This window comes from Delphinapterus leucas, chromosome 1 (assembly GCF_059928025.1).
Source record: "Delphinapterus leucas isolate spDelLeu-1000000601 "Yukka" chromosome 1, BTC_Dleu_Yukka2, whole genome shotgun sequence".
Lineage (NCBI taxonomy): Eukaryota > Metazoa > Chordata > Mammalia > Artiodactyla > Monodontidae > Delphinapterus > Delphinapterus leucas.
Genome location: NC_143129.1, coordinates 26,930,341 through 26,951,114, shown reverse-complemented (window position 1 = coordinate 26,951,114; position 20,774 = coordinate 26,930,341). Strand labels below are relative to the sequence as shown.

Genomic DNA, 20,774 nt, shown 5'->3' with positions numbered 1-20,774 from the left:
TAAATGGGGAAACAATGATACCTCCCAAAGACTGGGAGGATGAGGGAAGGGAGGAAGCTCAGAGCTCTGTGGGGACGAGCATGTAGGCGAAGATGCCCACTCTGTGGTATTGTAGTTATCAGGATATGTTTCTTTCCTCCCTCCAGAATTGAACCCAGTGGTTCTCAGATGCGAGTGTGCATCAGAATCACCCAGAGCGCTTGAGAAAACAGCCTGCCAGGCCCCAGCACCAGAGCTTCTCTTTCAGGAGGACTGGGGTGGGGCCCCAAGTGGTGCTGATCCTGCTTGTCTGGGGACATCACTTGGGGCATCCCTGCTCTAGAGTCTTTCTAGAAACCTTGAGACCCTTGCAGGCAGGGACTCCCCAGCGTCCAGCAGTGACCAGTACAGAGTGGGAGGCTCGGCCTGGGAAGAGTTACTCTAGGACAAGCACAAGTTCTCAGTACAGCAGATGGTCACCACGAAAAGAGGTGGTGTTGAATGAAAAAGAGGACGCCCAGAAGAGCCTCAAAGTCATGGTGGTTTGGGGAGGAAGCTGGACTTGTATCTGGGGAGCAAACGATTAGGTTCGAGGCACTGCAGTCACCCATGGGTTTTATTGGAACTGTTGTCAGAGGCGGAACGCTGGGCTGGAAGGACCATGGCCCCGGCGACATTGCAGCCTTCAAGAGTGCTTGTTTGCTGGCTTGTCCCTATGGGATGCTGTATTCTGCATCTGGAGAACATGTTTGCCCTGGGAGGGTCACCGTGTCCACTGGCCTTGAGCCTTTTTCCGAGGCTGACCTTGAACGTATTCACATGTGGACTCAGTCCAGGATTTTTTTTTTTTTACCATCTTTATTGGAGTATAATTGCTTTACAATGGTGTGTTAGTTTCTGCTTTATAACAAAGTGAATCAGCTATACATATACATATATCCCCATATCTCCTCCCTCTTGTGTCTCCCTCCCACCCTCCCTATCCCACCCCTCTAGGTGGTCACAAAGCACCGAGCTGATCTCCCTATGCTATGCAGCTGCTTCCCACTAGCTATCTCTTTTACATTTGGTAGTGTATATGTGTCCATGCCACTCTCTCACTTCATCCCAGCTTACCCTTCCCCCTCCCCTTGTCCTCAAGTCCATTCTCTACGTCTGCATCTTTATTCCTGTCCTGCCCCTAGGTTCATCAGAACCACTTTTCTTTTTTTAGATTCCATATATATGTGTTAGCATACAGTATTTATTTTTCTCTTTTTGACTTACTTCCCTTTGTATGACAGTCTCTAGGTCCACCCACCTCACTACAAATAACTCAGTTTCGTTCCTTTTTATGGCTAATATTCCGTTGTATATATGTGCCACATCTTCTTTATCCATTCTCTGTCGATGGACACTTAGGTTGCTTCCATGTCCTGGCTATTGTAAATAGTGCTACAGTGAACATTGTGGTACATGACTCTTTTTGAATTATGGTTTTCTCAGGGTATATGCCCAGTAGTGGGATTGCTGGGTCATACGGTAGTTCTATTTTTAGATTTTAAGGAACCTCCATACTGTTCTCCATAGTGGCTGTATCAATTTACATTCCCACCAACAGTGCAAGAGGGTTCCCTTTTCTTCACACCCTCTCCAGCATTTATTGTTTGTAGATATTTTTGTGATGGCTATTCTGACCGGTGTGAGGTGACACCTCATTGTAGTTTTGATTTGCATTTCTCTAATGATTAATGATGTTGAGCATTCTTTCATGTGTCTGCTGGCAGTCTGCATATCTTCTTTGGAGAAATGTCTACTTAGGTCTTCTGCCCATTTTTGGATTGGGTTGATAGTTTTTTGATATTGAGCTGCATGAGCTGCTTGTAAATTTTGGAGATTAATCCTTTGTCAGTTGCTTCATTTGCAAATATTTTCTCCCATTCTGAGGGTTATCTTTTAGTCTTGTTTATGGTTTCCTCTGCTGTGCAAAAGTTTTTTAAGTTTGATTAGGTCCCATTTGTTTATTTTTGTTTTTATTTCCATTTCTCTAGGAGGTGGGTCAAAAAGGATCTTGCTGTGTATCTGCCTATGTTTTCCTCTAAGAGTTTTATAGTGTCTGGCCTTACGGTTCGCTCTTTAATCCATTTTGAGTTTATTTTTGTATATGGTGTTAGGGAGTGTTCTAATTTCATTCTTTTACATGTAGCTGTCTGGTTTTCCCAGCACCACTTATTGAAGAGGCTGTCTTTTCTCCATTGTGTATTCTTGTCTCCTTTATCAAAAATAAGGTGTCAGTCCAGGATTTTTTTTTTTTTTTTTTTTTTTTTTGTGGTACGCGGGCCTCTCACTGCTGTGGCCTCTCCCGTTGTGGAGCACAGGCTCCGGACGCGCAGGCTCAGCGGCCATGGCTCACGGGCCCAGCCGCTCCGCGGCATGTGGGATCTTCCCGGACCGGGTCATGAACCCGTGTCCCCTGCATTGGCAGGTGGACTCTCAACCACTGTGCCAGCAGGGAAGCCCAGTCCAGGATTTTTATTACTATGTGAACCTTGGAGAAACCCTCTCCATTTGGAAATGAATGAACTGTTTTGCTCAGACAGCGGTCCTCCATGCCCAGCCCTCCGACCGCCTGCCAGATGTGAGCCACCACCTGCCAGGAGAAACATTCTCTCTCCAGCCTTGCGGCCAAGCTCAGAATCCCGGATCCTGTCAAAGAGCCCATTATGAGTATTATTTGTTAAGGATCAAGCATTTAACTTAGCCCAGGAGCAAGCCCTGGCCCCAGCCAGCGGGATTTGCAGGCTAACTGTGTTGTCCAGGGAGCAGAGGTGCCCCTGCGTGCAGGCTTCCGCATTGCCCGTGGAGACCCAACGTGAGGCCCGCGGCTCTGCTGAGCAGGCAACTACTAAGTCAAGAAAGGGAACCCACTCTACTGACGGCTGGGGTTAAAGCTAAATGAATTCCACTCAAAGGAGAGGCTGCCGACCCTTCTCCCTCTGGTCTCATTATCTTAATTAACAGCGCTTGGCAGGAGTATTGAGGCCCGCATTGACTGTGCTCTTCCTGTCACCCCTCAGAGCCCTCGACACAAGTTAGCCTCAATAATCAAAACCCAGCTCTCCACAGCCCTCTGAATTTCCTACCAGCCCTCTTCCTCTAAGAGAATCACGGGGCTTCTGAGTTGGAGGGAATCCTTTAGACCGGCGTCTCTCAAAGCATGGCCTGAGGACCACTCGCTTCAAAGTACCTGGGCCAGGGCTTCCCTGGTGGCGCAGTGGTTGAGAGTCCGCCTGCCGATGCAGGGGACACGGGTTCGTGCCCCGGTCCGGGAAGATCCCACATGCCGCGGAGAGGCTGGACCCGTGAGCCATGGCCACTGAGCCTGCGCATCCGGAGCCTGTGCTCCGCAACGGGAGAGGCTACAACAGTGAGAGGCCCGCGTACCGCAAAAAAAAAAAAAAAAAAAAAAAAGTACCTGGGCCATAAAATGCACTTCCCCGGCTCCACCTGACCTACCGAACTGAATTTCCAGGAGTTAGGCTCAGGTAGCAGCGGTGTTGGTTTTTTCTCTTTAATTTTATTTTCTGATTGTGGTAAAATATACAGGGCATAAAATTCACCATTTTAACCATTTTAAGTTTAGTGAGCATTAAGGACATTCACATTGCTGTGTTACCCTCACGATCAGCCATCTCCAGAAAGTTCTCATCATCCCAAATAGAAATTCTGAACCTACAGGACCGTAGCTCTCCCTCCTTCCTCCTCCAGCCCGTGGCAACCTCTATTCCACTTTCTGTCTCTCCGAATGTGGCTACTCTAAGGACCTCATCTCTGGAATCACACAGTACATGTGCTTTTGTGACTGACTCATTTCACTTAGCATAACGTCTTTAAGGTTCACATATGATGAAGCATGTGCCAGGATTTCCTTCCTTTTTAAGACTTTATAGTATTCCGTCGTATGTGTACCACATTTTATCTCATTCGTCATCTGTCAGTGGGCATTGGGATCGTTTTTACCTGTTGGCTATTGTGAATAATGCTGCTATGAACGTGGTGTGCAAATATCTGTTTGAGTTCCTGCTTTCAATTCTTTGGGGTATATATATGCCCAGAAGTGGAATTGCAGGGTCCTGTGGTAGTTCTATGTCTGATTTGTGGAGTCAGCAGTTTTTTTAATTTATTTTGCGGTACGTGGGCCTCTCACTTCTGCGGCCTCAGACCCCAGAACAACCTCACCTCTCAGATGGGACCCAGGTACCTGTATTGTTTTTAAAGTCCCCCAGTGATTCCAATGTGTGGCCAAGTTAGAGAACCATTGGTTTATACCAGTGATTCTAAAATGTGGGTGTGTACAAAATTTGCATACTTGTTAAGAGTACAGACCCCTGAGGCCCACCCCTAGGAGTCTCATTTAACTGGTCTATTGGAAGCCTGGGCTTCAGCGGGCTCGAGGCTCCCCAGTGGTTAATGTGTCGCCAGGATTGAGAACTTCCTCCTCCCGTTCAGTCTCTTGTTGTAACAGGAACCAGCTGAAGCTGCTGGAGGTGACACTAACCACTCAAGTCTCTGAGACCTTTGGGACCTGAGTCCGCACTGGTCCCCAGAGATGATTCCCAAGCCAGTCCCATGGGTTCTCCAAACTCTATCACACAGGCACAGAGGGTAGACTCATATATAGAACCTCCTTTTTTTCTACTCTTAATTGGAACTGTTAGCCTTGAATGAGAGTTCAGTCAGTTCTGCTATAATGCTTGTTCTGAAATAATGAATCTGTTCCAACACGATTGACATATTAAGGAACAATATTGATATATTAGGGAACAACATTAACATATTAGTGAACATGAAATTTGCATATGCTTCTGTGCCATATCTTAAGTTTAAATGAAGAAAACTGTACCCAGCTGAACCGACCTACATATGAGGAAGGAAAAGACCTCAAAAATCTGCCAGTGACCTCCTTGCTCCACCTGTGATTTGAGCCAACACCAATCCCCAACTGGTGTACAACTTCCCCTGATACCTAATAACCCCCTCCGTCCAGCACCTCACAGTAGCTCCCGAGGCAGCAACCCTCAGGTCTTTTACAAGGTAAAGGAATATTTATTGTAGTGTGTATGTATTTCTTAACCACCTAACACGTATAAGATGGTGCTACCATTTTTATGAGGTTTTCTGGTGCCGCTGAAGAAGGTTTTGAGTGCTATACGTCGTCTTCTTTTTTCCCAGAAGCCCTGTGTGATTCTAAGTAGCTGAGTGATTTTTAGGAAGGAATGCCTATGTCGCCTGATGGCAGAACTAACAGTGTAAGTACCTGTCGCTACTCACCATCATTTCAGTAATGGTTTAGGAGCGCGCTGTCGGGTTCCTCTACCTGCTGCCTCAGAGAACTCACTCCAGCCACCACTAGATGGCGCCCTCCTCCGCAGGGTCAGAAGCTGCGGTCAGCGACCTGCATTCAGGGGTTTGGGGTTTTAGGTCATTTCATCTCTCTTGGGTTCCCAAAGTCCATAGCTGCTGCCCACCTGGTCTGTCTCACTGCCTACACTTCACTCTGGCTCACTCATCTTTCTGAGGTCTGGTCGGGTCTGAAACAACTTCATCGCCTGGTTCTCATCTTTGAATTAGATTTGCCCTATATCAGTGCTCATTCATATTTATTTCAACGTGTTTTAGCTCCTGGCTCTCATTCCAGGACACCCCTGCGTGGGTGGTCCCTCCTCCCAGCTTCTGTCTTCATGAATAACCCCTCCACACTCCTGTCAGCTCAGCTCACCTGGCCCCTCTGCTCGCCTGTCCTGGCACCTGACCCAAAGAAGTCTGCTTCAGAGATGAAGATGTAGCTGTTTCACACCTTGCTGTATTTCATAAGAAAATAGGTCTGCACGATATCTTTGTAATATGACATAAGCCCAAATAATTTTCTTTAAAATCTGTTTGTTCAGCTGGCCTTATCTACCTTACGATTTAATTTTATTTTTATTTTATTTTATTTTTTATTTTGCGGTACACGGGCCTCTCACTGCTGTGGCCTCTCCCGTTGCGGACGCGCAGGCTCAGCGGCCATGGCTCACGGGCCCAGGCGCTCCGCGGCATGTGGGGTCTTCCTGGACCGGGGCACGAACCCGTGTCCCCTGCATCGGCAGGCAGACTCTCAACCACTGCGCCACCAGGGAAGCCCTAATTTTAGCTTCCCTATTATGGACTTGAAAATTCAGTATCTTGAATATGTATTGTTTGGGGCTTTCTTTCACCTGATATTACTACAAATTCAGGGTCAAGCCACCCAGTACAGTGTAGGCATTTGGAGGCCAGCCCTGAGTGGTCTGTAAAAAGACAGAATTGAAACTAGACGTCTTAACTCTGTTATTCTGAGCTGGTGCTCTCACTTCCATGTCTCTGCAGGGATTTTCCTGTCAGGTTACATAAGATGAGAATTCATTCTGATGTTTGGATAAAACAACAGCTGCAAAACTGTCAGCAGCTTGGGGGCCAAGCTAGTTCTTTCCTGAAAATATGAGTTCAATATCAGAACACATTTATCTTGCAGTCACTTAAAATCCTCATTTGTGAAATCAGAGTCTCTAGTCTCTCTTCTTCTAGAACAGAGGTTGGCAAAGTACAGTATTTGGACTGCAAAGCCTAAAATATTTACCATCTGGCCCTTTACAGAAAAAGTTTCCCAAGCCCCGTTCTAGAACATAAAACGTGGTGGTTGTTATATGTAGACTAAGGGTTCTCATCATGAGGTTGAAAGGGGTAGCCTTCAGGAGGTCAGTAAACCCTCTGAAATTGGGTGCAAGTTTTGGTTTATGATGCAAATGTGCATTTTTGGAGAGCAAAAGGGCAGGCTTGGTCTATTGTGTTTACCACTGTATCTCCTCTTCCTAAAACAGTGCCAGATACATAGATGCTCAGCAGATATCAATCGAATAAGTTATTGAGGAGGGGGATGCTGAAGAGACAGGCAAGAGCTGGATGAAGGAAGTCTTTGCAGGGTTTTATTCCCAGAGCAGTGGGAGGAGAAGGGAGGGTTCTGTGCAGAGAGGCGTGGTATCACCTGGGTTATGTTTCTAAAAGAACACCCTGGCTGCTGTTTGGAAAATGGAGAGTCAGCCCAGACATAAGAGAGACCAGTAAGAAGTCTCAAGTCTAGCCCCATCAAGAGATGGCGGCTTGAACCGAGTAGTCTTGGAAGGTGAAACTGACAGGACTTGCTGAAGTGTGGGTGACGTTTCAGAGAACAGAGATGACCCTGCTGTTGTTACCCTGAGCCTCTGGGTGGAAATGGTGGAGAAATTAAGAGCCGTGATAAACATTCTCAGCGAGTTTTTTCTAATGATTATTAAATGCCTGGTTGTTGGTTTATTTTTAATAGTAGGTTATATTTAATTTCTACCAACAGGAAATTGTTTAATTTCAAATATGAAATGGCAATAGTTGTATCCCACCTGGCAGTATACATCAGTATACCACGCTGCCCTACTCTTAATGTGTAAATGCCTGCTTTTGATATTTTGGGTCAACTCAGAAGTCAAAGTCTACTTCTGATTTGCTGTAAATTGTGTGTCGCAGCCTCAAAGGTGCTATGGAAACCCCACCACAAATTACCCCAACACAGCGAAACGTCTTCAGAGCCGGCAAGTGGTCCAGGGTTGGTGCCCTCTCTAGCACCATGACTGCTTCACGCTGTCTACCCTGATATTGAAACTGTGCCAGTGATGGTTTTATAAACCAGGGCCCTCTTCCTATTTCTGTCTTTTCTTTCCCCCTCATTCTCCTGCCCTCTGAGCCATGTAGGTCTTTCCTTACCCGGCAACAGAGGCCTTCAGATATTACACATAGAGCAAGTTGAATACTTCGCAGGCACCAAGGTGGAGGTGCCGTGCAGATGGGTAGAGGCGAAGCTCTCTGAGGGGTGGGCCCTCGTGCACTTTCTCTGTACCCCTCACAGCTCCCAGCACAGCACTGGGAGCATAACCAGATACACTCATTCAGTGCTGTTTGCTGCTGTGTGTGTGAAGCAAATGCTCAACTCAGACAGTGAATTCACCTATTGGGCTTAGGCAAGGGGACTGTTTTTTGTTCAGTTGTACACTCATGGGGTCACACAAGTGCCAGGCCTGCAGGAGGTGCTTAATACATTTTTGTTCAACTGTTGAAATCTGACTCTTTGTGGAAAACGACGTACCCAGTTTTTATATTATGAGACGCACTGTGTAGGGAGTAAGGATGGATGAATGGAGATGACCTAGTATCCTTGACAGGTTAGAGGGGGAAGGAAATCAGTGGATTTATTTTCCACTCTTCAGCTGAGCCTGCCTTGGGCTAGGAATGGGGTCCCTGGCTGAGGTGAAGTTAAAATGTATCTCCTCCTGCTGTTTTCTCCAACTTCCATCGGCAAATCTTGAATGAATGAAGGCACAGACTTAGGAATGAATGCAGAGTTATCATAAAGGTTAAATGAAATATTTCGAAAGTACTTAGAACTGTGCTTGCTATGTAGAAAAATGCAACATAAATGATAGAGAGTGAGAAAAGCTCTGTCTACACCAGACAGTATCTGCCAACAGCTACAGCCTTGGATCCAGAGAAACAAGGGGTCTAAGAAACAACCACATCACAGAGGAATCCCCCAAGCCCTAAGCACCCGTGCGCAATGCCTTGAGCTTAGATTCCTGTGTTTTCACTCTCCCTTCTTCTCCATAGGATCATGGGAGACCACCTTGACCTTCTCTTAAGAATGGTGCTCGTGGCCAGTCCCGCGCTTGGAATTTCTTCCTGCTTCTTCGATGGTTGGAGAGCCTTATATCGTTCCTGCAACCTCACCCAAGTCCCTCAGGTCCCCAACACCACCAAGAGTCTCCTGCTCAGCTTCAACTACATCAGGACAGTCACAACCGCATCCTTCCCCTTCCTGGAGCAGCTGCAGCTGCTGGAGCTCGGGACTCAGTTTACCCCCTTGACCATTGACAAAGAAGCCTTCCAAAATCTGCCCAATCTCAGAATCTTGGACCTGGGCAAAAGTCAGATAGACTTCTTGCACCCAGATGCTTTTCAGGAACTGCCCCATCTCTCCGAACTTCGACTGTTTTACTGTGGTCTTTCCAGTGCTGTATTAAAAGATGGTTATTTCAGAAATTTGGGGTCTTTGACTCGCTTGGACCTATCCAAAAATCAGATTCAGAGTCTTTACCTTCATCGTTCATTCCGGGAATTGAATTCCTTGAAGTCCATCGATCTTTCCCTCAACCAAATAACCATTGTTTGTGAGCAAGACCTCAAACCTCTCCAAGGAAAAACACTCTCCTTTTTAAGCCTTGCTGATAACAACCTGTACAGCAGGGTCTCAATGGACTGGGGCAAGTGTCTGAACCCATTCAGAAACATGGTCCTGGAAACCCTAGATGTTTCTGGCAATGGCTGGGCAGTGGACATCACAAGGAACTTCAGCAATGCCATCAATGGAAGCCAGATTTTCTCTTTGGTTCTTACCTATCACGTGATGGGTTCTGGGTTTGGCTTCACTAACATCAAAGACCCTGACCAGCACACCTTTGTCGGCCTGGCCGGAAGCTCAGTGATACAGCTGGACCTTTCACATGGGTTTATCTTCTCCCTGAACTTCCAACTCTTCGAGACGCTCAAGGAGTTGAAGGTTCTGAATCTCGCCTACAACAAGATAAACAATATTGCACACAAAGCATTTTATGGACTTGACAACCTCCAAGTTCTCAATATATCACATAACCTTCTGGGGGAATTGTATAATTCTAATTTCTATGGACTACCTAAGGTAACCTATATTGATCTGCAAAAGAATCACATCGGGATCATTCAGGACAAAACATTCAGATTCCTGAAAAAATTAAACACCTTGGATCTCCGGGATAATGCTCTTAAAACTATTGATTTTCTTCCAAGCATACCTAATATCTTCTTGAGTGGCAATAAACTGGCTACTTTGCCAAACATCGCACTTACAGCTAACTTCATCACCTTATCAGAGAATAGGCTGGAAAATCTGGATAATCTCTACTTCCTTCTCCAGGTACCCCATCTCCAGATTCTCATTTTAAATCAAAATCGCTTTTCCTTTTGTAACCAAGACCATGCCCCTTCAGAGAACCTCAGCTTAGAAGAGCTTTTCCTTGAAGAAAATATGTTGCAGCTTGCCTGGGAAGTCGGGTTCTGCTGGGATGTTTTTAAAGGGCTTTCCCATCTCCGAGTCCTATATTTGAATAAAAACTACCTGAATTTCCTTCCACCAGGAGTATTTCGTCATCTGACTGCACTGAGGGGACTCAGCCTCAAGGACAACAGGCTGACCGTTCTTTTTCCTGGTGACTTACCTGCTAATTTAGAGGTCCTGGATATATCCAGAAACCAGCTCCTCTCTCCTGATCCTGATTTATTTGCATCGCTGAGTGCCGTGGACATAACTCATAACAAGTTCATCTGTGAGTGTGAACTTAGCACTTTTATCAGTTGGCTCAATCAAACCAACGTCACAATATTTGGCTCTCTGGCAGACATATACTGCATGTACCCGAGCTCCATGGCTGGGGCTTCCCTCTATTCTCTTTCCACGGAAGATTGTGATGAAGAGGAAGTTTTAGAGTCCCTAAAGTTTTCCCTTTTCACCTTCTTCACTGTCACTTTGACTCTGTTCCTCGTGGCCATCCTCATCGTTACGAAGTTTCGGGGGTTTTGTTTCATCTGTTATAAGAAAACCCAGAGACTGGTGTTCAAGGACCCCATTAAGGGAAGAGAATCAGACACGTACAAATACGATGCCTATTTGTGCTTCAGTAGCAAAGACTTTGAATGGGTGCAGAATGCTTTGCTCAAACACCTGGATGCCCAGTACAGCGACCGAAACAGATTTAACCTGTGCTTTGAAGAGAGAGACTTTTTGCCTGGGGAAAACCACATCGCCAACATCCAGGATGCCCTGTGGAGCAGCAGAAAGGTTGTCTGTCTCGTGAGCAGACACTTCCTTAGAGACGGGTGGTGCCTCGAAGCCTTCAGTTATGCCCAGAGCAGGTGCTTAGCTGACCTCAGTGGTGCCCTCATCATGGTGGTGGTGGGGTCCCTGTCCCAGTACCAGCTGATGAAACATCGCTCCATCCGAGGATTCGTCCAGAAACAGCAGTACTTGAGGTGGCCTGAGGATCTCCAGGATGTTGGCTGGTTTCTCAACAAACTCTCTCAGCTCATTCTAAATAAAGAAAAGGAAAGGAAGAAAGACAATGACATTCAGTTGCAAAGTGTAACCACCATTTCTTAGTCAAAGGAGCACTTTTCCACTTATCTCAAGCCACAAGCAACTCTTCACTTTTTATTTCCACTAAGTTACCATTTGGGGTCCTTTATGAAGTTGTTGTTTTTCTACGATGAGAACCACATAAATCTCTTGATTTTCATAGCAACACGACGTTGTCTCACTGATCTCCAAATGCAAAGTAATAGATCTAGAAAATTGCAACTGCCCGCAACGGTTCCCACTCTCCATCGATTTCCTTTCAGACCCGGTAACACTGTTCTCTCCTGTTGCATCGACTACGGGATATATCCTAGTCGTGGGAAGGGCAGCTTGGGAGAAGTTACAGATGGCCGACACCCTTTCTCCAGTGTTCAGTTCCAGAAGGGGCTGCTCGGTGATTCTGAGGGCTCTGTACATGGCAGAACAACATTAAGTAGAAAACAGAGAGAAAGAGGTGTGCTTCCTACCATGTCCATGGGAACAATGCCACTGCTCAGCGTAGGTCACTCTCAGTCTCAAGGATAAGAGGTGGCTCCAAAGAAGCTGGGTTGAGAATAACTAGATCTCTTAGGGCCATATTGCTCCTCTTCTTCTCACCTTTTGGGTCTAACCCTAGTGGGCCGTGAATATTCTTTTTGGCTTGCAACCTTTCTTTTGGGCTGGCTTTCAAGAACCTCCGTGACTTAGCAACAACCTATTTCAGCTTTATTTCCCCCTACATCTCATTTATCAACCACTCAGTCTGTTGCAGAAAGAACTTGTACTTGGACCAAGAACCTGGTTTGAGTTCGGATTCTGCTGCTCATGAGCTGTGTGACCTCGAGCACGTTACACACCCTCGCTGGGCCTGTTTTCTTATCTGTAGGCGTGATTGCCTCTACCTCACAGAAGGTGCCATGAAAGCTAAATTGACCAGGGATGTCAGGGCATCTCCGATCTTATCCCTTCTTTTTCTTTTCTTTTTTTTTCACATCTTTATTGGAGTATAATTGCTTTACAACGTTGTGTTAGTTTCTACTGTATAACAAAGTGAATCAGCTATATGCATACGTATATCCCCAAATCCCCTCCCTCTTGCTCCTCCCTCCCACCCTCTGTATCCCACCTCTCTACGTGGTCGCAAAGCACCGAGCTGATATCTCTGTGCTATGCAGCTGCTTCCCACTAGCTATCTATTTTACATTTGGTAGTGTATATATGCCCATGTTACTCTCTCACTTTGTCCCAGCTTCCCCTTCCCCTTCCCAGGGCCTCAAGTCGATTCTCTACGTCTGTGTCTTTATTTCTGTCCTGCCCCTAGGCTCATCAGAACCATTTTTTTTTTTTTTAGATTCCATATAGATGTGTTAACATACAGTATTTGTTTTTCTCTTTCTCACTTACTTCACTCTGTATGACAGACTCTAGGTCCATCTACCTCATTACAAATAACTCAATTTCCTTTCTTTTTATGGCTGAGTAATATTCCATTGTATATATGTGCCACATCTTCTTTATCCATTCATCCGATGATGGACACTTAGGTTGCTTCCATGTCCTGGCTATTGTAAATAGAGCTGCAATGAACATAATTTTTGAATTATGGTTTTCTCAGGGTGTATGCCCAGTAGTGGGATTGCTGGGTCATATAGTAGTTCTATTTTTAGTTTTTTTACGGTACCTCCATACTGTTCTACATAGTGGCTGTATCAATTTACATTCCCACCAACAGTGCAAGAGAGTTCCCTTTTCTCTACACCCTCTCTAGCATTTATTGTTTGTAGATTTTTTGATGAGGCCATTCTGACTGGTGTGAGGTGATACTTCATTGTAGTTTTGATTTGCATTTCTCTAATGATTAGTGACGTTGAGCATCCTTTCATGTGTTTCTTGGCAATCCGTATATCTTCTTTGGAGAAATGTCTATTTAGGTCTTCTGCCCATTTTTGGATTGGGTTGTTTGTTTTTTTGATATTGAACTGCATGAGCTGCTTGTATATTTTGGAGATTAATCCTTTGTCAGTTGCTTCGTTTGCAAATATTTTCTCCCATTCTGAGGGTTGTCTTTTTGTCTTGTTTATGGTTTCCTTTGCTGTGCAAAAGTTTTGAAGTTTCATTAGGTCCCACTTGTTTATTTTTGTTCTTATTTCCATTTCTCTAGGAGGTGGGTCAAAAAGGATCTTGCTGTGATTTATGTCATAGAGTGTTCTGCCTATGTTTTCCTCTAAGAGTTTGATAGTGTCTGGCCTTACGGTTAGGTCTTTAATCCATTTTGAGTTTATTTTTGTGTATGGTGTTAGGGAGTGTTCTAATTTCATTCTTTTACATGTAGCTGTCCAGTTTTCCCAGCACCACTTATTGAAGAGGCTGTCTTTTCTCCATTGTATATTCTTGCCTCTTTTATCAAAAATAAGTTGACCATATGTGTGTGGGTTTATCTCTGGGCTTTCTATCCTGCTCCATTGATCTATATTTCTGTTTTTCTGCCAGTACCATACTGTCTTGATTACTATAGCTTTGTAGTATAGTCTGAAGTCCGGGAGCCTGATTCCTCCAGCTCTGTTTTTCTTTCTCAAGATTGCTTTGGCTATTCGGGGCCTTTTGTGTTTCCATACAAATTGTGAAAGTATTTGTTCTAGTTCTGTGAGAAGTGCCAGTGGTAGTTTGATAGGGATTGCACTGAATCTGTAGATTGCTTTGGGTAGTAGAGTCATTTTCACAATGTTGATTCTTCCAATCCAAGAACACGGTATATCTCTCCATCTGTATCATCTTTAATTTGTTTCATCAGTGTCTTATAGTTTTCTACATACAGGTCTTTTGTCTCCTTAGGTAGGTTTATTCCTAGGTATTTTATTCTTTTTGTTGCAATGGTAAATGGGAGTGTTTCCTTAATTTCACTTTCAGAATTTTCATCATTAGTGTATAGGAATGCAAGAGATTTCTGTGCATTAATTTTGTATCCTGCTACTTTACTAAATTCATTGATTAGCTCTAGTAGTTTTCTGGTGGCATTTTTAGGATTCTCTGTATAGTATCATGTCATCTGCAAACAGTGACAGCTTCTTTTCCAATTTGGATTCCTTTTATTTCTTTTTCTTCTCTGATGGCTGTGGCTAAAACTTCCAAAACAATGTTGAATAATAGTGGTGAGAGTGAGCAACCTTGTCTTGTTCCTGATCTTAGTGGAAATGGTTTCAGTTTTTCACCATTGAGGACGATGTTGGCTGTGGGTTTGTCATATATGGCCTTTATTATGTTGAGGTAAGTTCCCTCTATGCCTACTTTCTGGAGGGTTTTTATCATAAATGGGCGTTGAATTTTGTCAAAAGCTTTTTCTGCATCTATTGAGATGATCATATGGTTTTTATCTTTAATTTGTTAATATGGTGTATCACATTGATTGATTTGCATATATTGAAGAATCCTTGCATTCCTGGCATAAACCCCACTTGATCATGGTGTATGATCCTTTTAATGTGCTGTTGGATTCTGTTTGCTAGCATTTTGTTGAGGATTTTTGCATCTATGTTCATAAGTGATATTGGCCTGTAGTTTTCTTTCTTTGTGACATCTTTGTCTGGTTTTGGTATCAGGGTGATGGTGGCCTCGTAGAATGAGTTTAGGAGTGTTCCTCCCTCTGCTATGTTTTGGAAGAGTTTGAGAAGGATAGGTGTTAGCTCTTCTCTAAATATTTGATAGAATTCTCCTGTGAAGCCATCTGGTCCTGGGCTTTTGTTTGTTAGAAGGTTTTTAATCACAGTTTCAATTTCAGTGCTTGTGTTTGGTCTGTTTATATTTTCTATTTCTTCCTGGTTCAATCTCGGAAGGTTGTACTTTTCTAAGAATTTGTCCAATTCTTCCAGGTTGTCCATTTTATTGGCATATAGTTACTTGTAGTAATCTCTCATGATCCTTTGTATTTCTGCAGTGTCAATTGTTACTTCTCCTTTTTCATTTCTAATTTTATTAATTTGAGTCTTCTCCCTTTTTTGAGTGATGAGTCTGGCTAATGGTTTATCAGTTTTGTTTATCTTCTCAAAGAACCAACTTTTACTTTTATTGATCTTTGCTATCGTTTCCTTCATTTCTTTTTCATTTATTTCTGATTTGATCTTTATGATTTCTTTCCTTGTGCTAACTTTGGGTATTTTTTGTTCTTCTTTCTCTAATTGCTTTAGGTGTAAGGTTAGGTTGTTTATTTGAGATGTTTCTTGTTTCTTAAGGTAGGCTTGGATTGCTATAAACTTCCCTCTTAGAACTGCTTTTGCTGCATCCCATAGGTTTTGGATCATCATGTTTTCGTTGTCATTTGTCTCTAGGTATTTTTTGATTTCCTCTTTGATTTCTTCAGTGATCTCTTGGTTATTAAGTAGTGTATTGTTTAGCCTCCATGTGTTTGTATTTTTTACAGATTTTTCCCTGTAATTGATATCTAGTCTCATAGCGTTGTGGTCAGAAAAGATACTTGATGTGATTTCAATTTTCTTAAATTTACCAAGGCTTGATTTGTGACCCAAGATATGATCTATCCTGGAGAATGTTCCATGAGCACTTGAGAAGAAAGTGTATTCTGTTGTTTGGGGATGGAATGTCCTGTAAATATCAATTAAGTCCATCTTGTTTAATGTATCATTTAAAGGTTATGTTTCCTTATTTATTTTCATTTTGGATGATCTGTCCATTGGTGAAAGTGGAGTGTTAAAGTCCCCTACTATGATTGTGTTACTTTGATTTCTGCTTTTATGGCTGTTAGCATTTGCCTTATGTACTGAGGTACTCCTATGTTGGGTGTATAAATGTTTACAATTGTTATATCTTCTTCTTGGATTGATCCCTTGATCATTATGTAGTGTCCTTCTTTGTCTCTTGTACTAGTCTTTATTTTAATGTCTATTTTGTCTGGGATGAGAATTGCTACTCCAGCTTTCTTTTGATTTCCATTTGCGTGGAATATCTTTTTCCATCCCCTCACTTTCAGTCTGTATGTGTCCCTAGGTCTGAAGTGGGTCTCTTGTAGACAGCATATATACGGGTCTTGTTTTTGTATTCATTCAGCCAGCCTATGTCTTTTGGTTGGAGCATTTAATCCATTTACATTTAAGGTAATTATCGATATGTATATTCCTATTACCATTTTCTTAATTGTTTTGGGTTTGTTATTGTAGGTCTTTTCCTTCTCTTGTGTTTCCTGCTGAGAGAAGTTCCTTTAGCATTTGTTATAAAGCTGGTTTGGTGGTGCTGAATTCTCTTAGCTTTTGCTTGTCTGTAAAGGTTTTAATTTTTCTATCGAATCTGAATGAGATCCTTGCTGGGTAGAATAATCTTGGTTGTAGGTTTTTCCTTTTCATCACTTTAAATATGTCCTGCCACTCCCTTCTGGCTTGCAGAGTTTTTGCTGAAAGATCATCTGTTAACCTTATGGGGATTCCCTTGTATGTTATTTGTTATTTTTCCCTTGCTGCTTTTAATATTTTTTCTTTGTGTTTGATTTTTGATAGTTTGATTAACATGTGTCTGACATGTCTCTCTTTGAGTTTATCCTATATGGTACTCTCTGTGCTTCCTGGACTTGATTAACTATTTCCTTTCCCGTATTAGGAAAGTTTTCAACTCTAATCTCTTCAAATATTTTCTCAGTCCCTCTCTTTTTCTCTTCTTCTTCTGGGACCCCTATAATTTGAATATTGGTGCATTTAACATTGTCCCAGAGGTGTCTGAGACTGTCCTCAATTCTTTTCATTCTTCTTTCTTTTATCTGCTCCCTGGCAATTATTTCCACCATTCTATCTTCCAGCTCACTTATCCATTCTTCTGCTTCAGTTATTCTGCTATTGATTCCTTCTAGAGTATTTTTAATTTCAATAATTGTGTTGTTCATCACTGTTTGCTTGCTTCCTAGTTTTTCTAGATCCTTGTTAAATCTTTCTTGTATTTTCTCCTTTCTGTTTCCGAGATTTTGGATCATCTTTACTATCATTACTCTGAATTATTTTTCAGGTAGGTTGCCTATTTCGTCTTCATTTATTTGGTCTTGTAGGTTTTTACCTTGCTCCTTCATCTATAACATATTTTTTTGTTGTTTCATTTTATTTACTTAGTTGTTTGTTTGTTTTTATGGGTGGTGCTATATTCCTGTCTTACTGGTTGTTTGACCCGAGATGTCCAGCACTGGAGTTTGCAGGCAGTTGGATAGAGCTGGGTCTTGGTGCTGAGATGAGGACCTCCGGGCAGCCTCACTCCAATTGATATTCCTTGGGGTCTGAGGTTCTCTGTTAGTCCAGCGGTTTGGACTTGGAGCTCCCACCACGGGAGCTGGTGCCTGACCTCTGACCTGGGATCCAAGATCCCGCAAGCTTCATGGCACAGTTTAAAAAAAAAAGAAAGAAAGAAAGGTAGAAGCAGTACAATATCAAAGAATAAAAAACAAAATAAAATTAGAAAGACAAAAAATATATTAGGAAAAATAAAACTATAATTGAAACAAGGTAAAATAAAACCACAACAGAAAAAGGAAAAAATAAAGGGGGGGGGGCGGCGGGGGAACAAGCCAAAAGGAGAGAACAATAACAAAGTAAAAAGAATAAAATAAAATGGAAAAATAAAAGATTTATTGGGAAAAATAAAAATATAAAAGAATCAACAGCAATGAATCAACAAGCTAAAACAGAACCCCAATCTAAAAGAGGAAAAAACACAAACAAAAAAAAACCTTGGCTATGGGGGCAGAGCTTAGGCAGGGTGGAACTTAGGCAGGGGCAGGGTTTAGAGTGGGGCGAGACCTAGGCGGGTGGGGAGGCATGATGCTTGAGTGTGGGGTGGGGTCTAGGCTCAAGACCTATACAGCCAGAAAAGGCCTTGGGGGTGGGACCTAGGTGGGGCAACCTTCAAGCATGGGGCAGGGCCTCTGCTTAGGACCTGCCCGGGCCGGGAGAGGCAGTGTGTGGAAAGGAGGGCCTCTGGAGTGTGGAGTTTCGGAGTTTGGATGTAGGGCCCTGGGTGAGGGTGTGTGGGTGGGGTTTAGGCCCAGCGCGTTGGAGGGGGTCTCAGAGGGGTCTCCAAATGTAGAGGTGGGGCCCTGGGTTGGAGTGTAAGGGTGGGGCTTGGGCCCTCCCTCGGAGGAGGGAGGCTCCGAGAGCAGAGGATTGGCCCTGGAACCCAACAGGCTCCCCGGTGTCCAAGTGGACAGCACTGCCACTTTCCCTTCTGTTCCTGCATGCCTCCCACACGGTCTCCCCATGGGTCTCCCCCATCACCACTGGACCCCTAACCGTGGGTGAGTCCTCTGGGTGTAGGGACATCTTCCCTCCCCCAGCCATTCTGGTTCTGGAGGTCTGGCCTTTACTTTTGCTCCCCCTTCCCTGCCTCCCACTCCCTCAGGACCCGCGTGGCTGGAGGGGGCCTCGGTGGGCAGAGGATCAGGCCCAGAATCTCAGCAGGTTCCTGGGGGTCCAAGTGGTCAGGGGAAACCTCCCTTTTGCTCCTCTGCCCTCCCAATGGTCCCCCAATTTCCCCCTTCGGGTGTGGAATCCCTTCCCCTCCCCCAGCCGCCCCTCAGGGTCACCCGTCCTGTCTGGCCTCCACTACTTCTCTCTCCCTTCACTCCCCCCACACCCCACATCCTACCCGGTCACTGGGGGTTCCTCCCGTCCCCTTAGGTGTCCATGGTCCCCCACCGGTGCCTGATAGGTGCCCTAGTTGTGCGGAGACGTGAATTCCACGTCCTCCTAGTCCGCCATCTTGACTCCGCTCCCTGTACATTTCCGATCTTTTCCTTAGTCACCCTAATGGCCATGAGAGGGAACCCACACCCAGCGGGCTTCTGGAGGCAGTCGTGATTTCTTAGAAGTTGTATTTTTTATCTTAAAAGAAACCTATATATGTTTTGTATTTTTTCATGTTTATTTTAATATAGAAATGTATTTCTGTAAAAGAATTAAGAAAATTTAAACCAAGGAAGGTGTGCCAAAGTTACCCCCGGCTTCCCAAACAGCTTCCTCCAAATCCAATCCAGCTTGGGACTCAGTATTTCACATGTCACTCACTTCCCTCGCTGTGCCCGCCCCCCATCCTAACTCCAGCACACACACGCACACACACACACACACGCACACACACACTCTACCTGTTGTCATCCCAACTTCTTGGGGCCCCTCTGATCCATAAGACTGAGCCTGTCCTGCGGCCATTGTTCTTTATTCTTTGAACAATGCTTGCACCCATTAGCCTTGTTCTTATGCACACACACACACACCCACTCTGTCCTTTCCTTCTGGAATGTTCTCCCATCACTGCAGTCCATGCTACATGCTCTTCAAAATCCAGCCCGCCAAGCCTCCTTGGATGCCTCCAACCCAAATCCTGTCTCCGTTTTGTGCAAACTTTTGGCACTGTATCCATTCTTTTAAAACAAGCTCTTACTACTTCCTGCTTCCTCTGAGAGTTGTGGGCCTGTCTGGCCACCCACCCCTCTGGACTATAAGCTCCGTGAGAAAAGGTCCTTTCTTCCGTGTCCCACCCTCACTGGCCATAACAGATCACATATGGTTTCCAGACCACGTGAGACTTTCCCATCTACACTTGTCCATGCTGCTTCCTCCCCCTGGGATTCCTTTTTTCCATACCCACCCCCCACCCCATGTCTGCCTGGTGAATTTCCTAGCACCACTGCTCATTCCTTGTGACCTCACAGATTTCTGCCACTGATATATAATGTTGTGTTGTACCAAAGTGTGTATGGGTATGCAGAGTCTACCTAGACTGTGACCCCTGATGGCAGGGACCTCATCTTGTCACCTTTGTATCCTGAGCCCAGTATGCTGCCTGGGCAATAGCATATGCTTAATAAATGCCTGGTGAATGGATGAAGCACATTGCAAAGTCTCCCTGGTGTCAAAGCTGCTACTATTAGATGCTCCTGGGACATGCAGGGCAGGGGCCAGGAGAGCTGGACATCCACATGGGTGCTGAAGGGGTAGGAGATCACAGACTCTAAGAAACCTACTGACCTTTGTTTCAAATGATGGGGCATGGGTAGAGCTCCTCGACTAGCAGCCAGGAGTTGGGTAGGATGGAGGGATGGAGAGATGGAGGGATAGGAAAGGAAAACAGTGAAGAAGTTCCTCAGGAACCTCATACTAAGAAATTCAGTAAAACAAAAACCAACAGCAAAGTATTGCTGCCAGTAACAGTTACAGTCACAAACTCAGAAGAGGGCAGCAAGGCCACTTTGTCTCAGTGTGATCTTTCCTGCCCGACCTGCTCAAAAGCCGCGGTTCTCCCCAAGCTGCAGGAGCATGGGCAGTGCAGACACTGATGAAATCTCCCCATCAGAACCTCCTGTAAGGACAGGACCCCGGAGGAAGGAGCTGGGGGGCTCGGAGGCAGGTAGCTCTACATCCAGCATCACCCTTGCTTTGGGTGACCTTCACTTGGACTCTTTTCTCCAAACCAAACCTAGGACGTGTGAAATGACATGTGCACGTGTATTTATAGGAACAGTAAGTTGCAACACAGGTAACTCTTGACTTCTGAAAGGAGTCTATCCCACAGCCTTTTCTAATCCTCT

The 20,774-nt window shown here is 44.5% G+C and overlaps 1 protein-coding gene across 5 annotated transcripts in view; it reads left to right on the top strand.

The window, feature by feature from the left end:
* The window catches only part of TLR5 (toll like receptor 5), a 60,365-nt gene that overhangs the window by 12,989 nt on the left and 26,602 nt on the right, over positions 1-20,774 (top strand). For 3 of the 5 annotated variants that reach the window (XM_022579283.2, XM_089907129.1, XM_022579285.2), the window contains one exon: positions 8,671-20,079. The exons of the other annotated variants lie outside the window; for them this stretch is intronic. In XM_022579283.2, coding sequence (XP_022434991.2) covers positions 8,675-11,251 — 2,577 coding nt within the window. In that variant the 5' untranslated portion in view covers positions 8,671-8,674 and the 3' untranslated portion in view covers positions 11,252-20,079. Of the gene's footprint in view, positions 1-8,670; positions 20,080-20,774 lie in introns of those variants that run through there. 5 annotated transcript variants of the gene reach the window in all.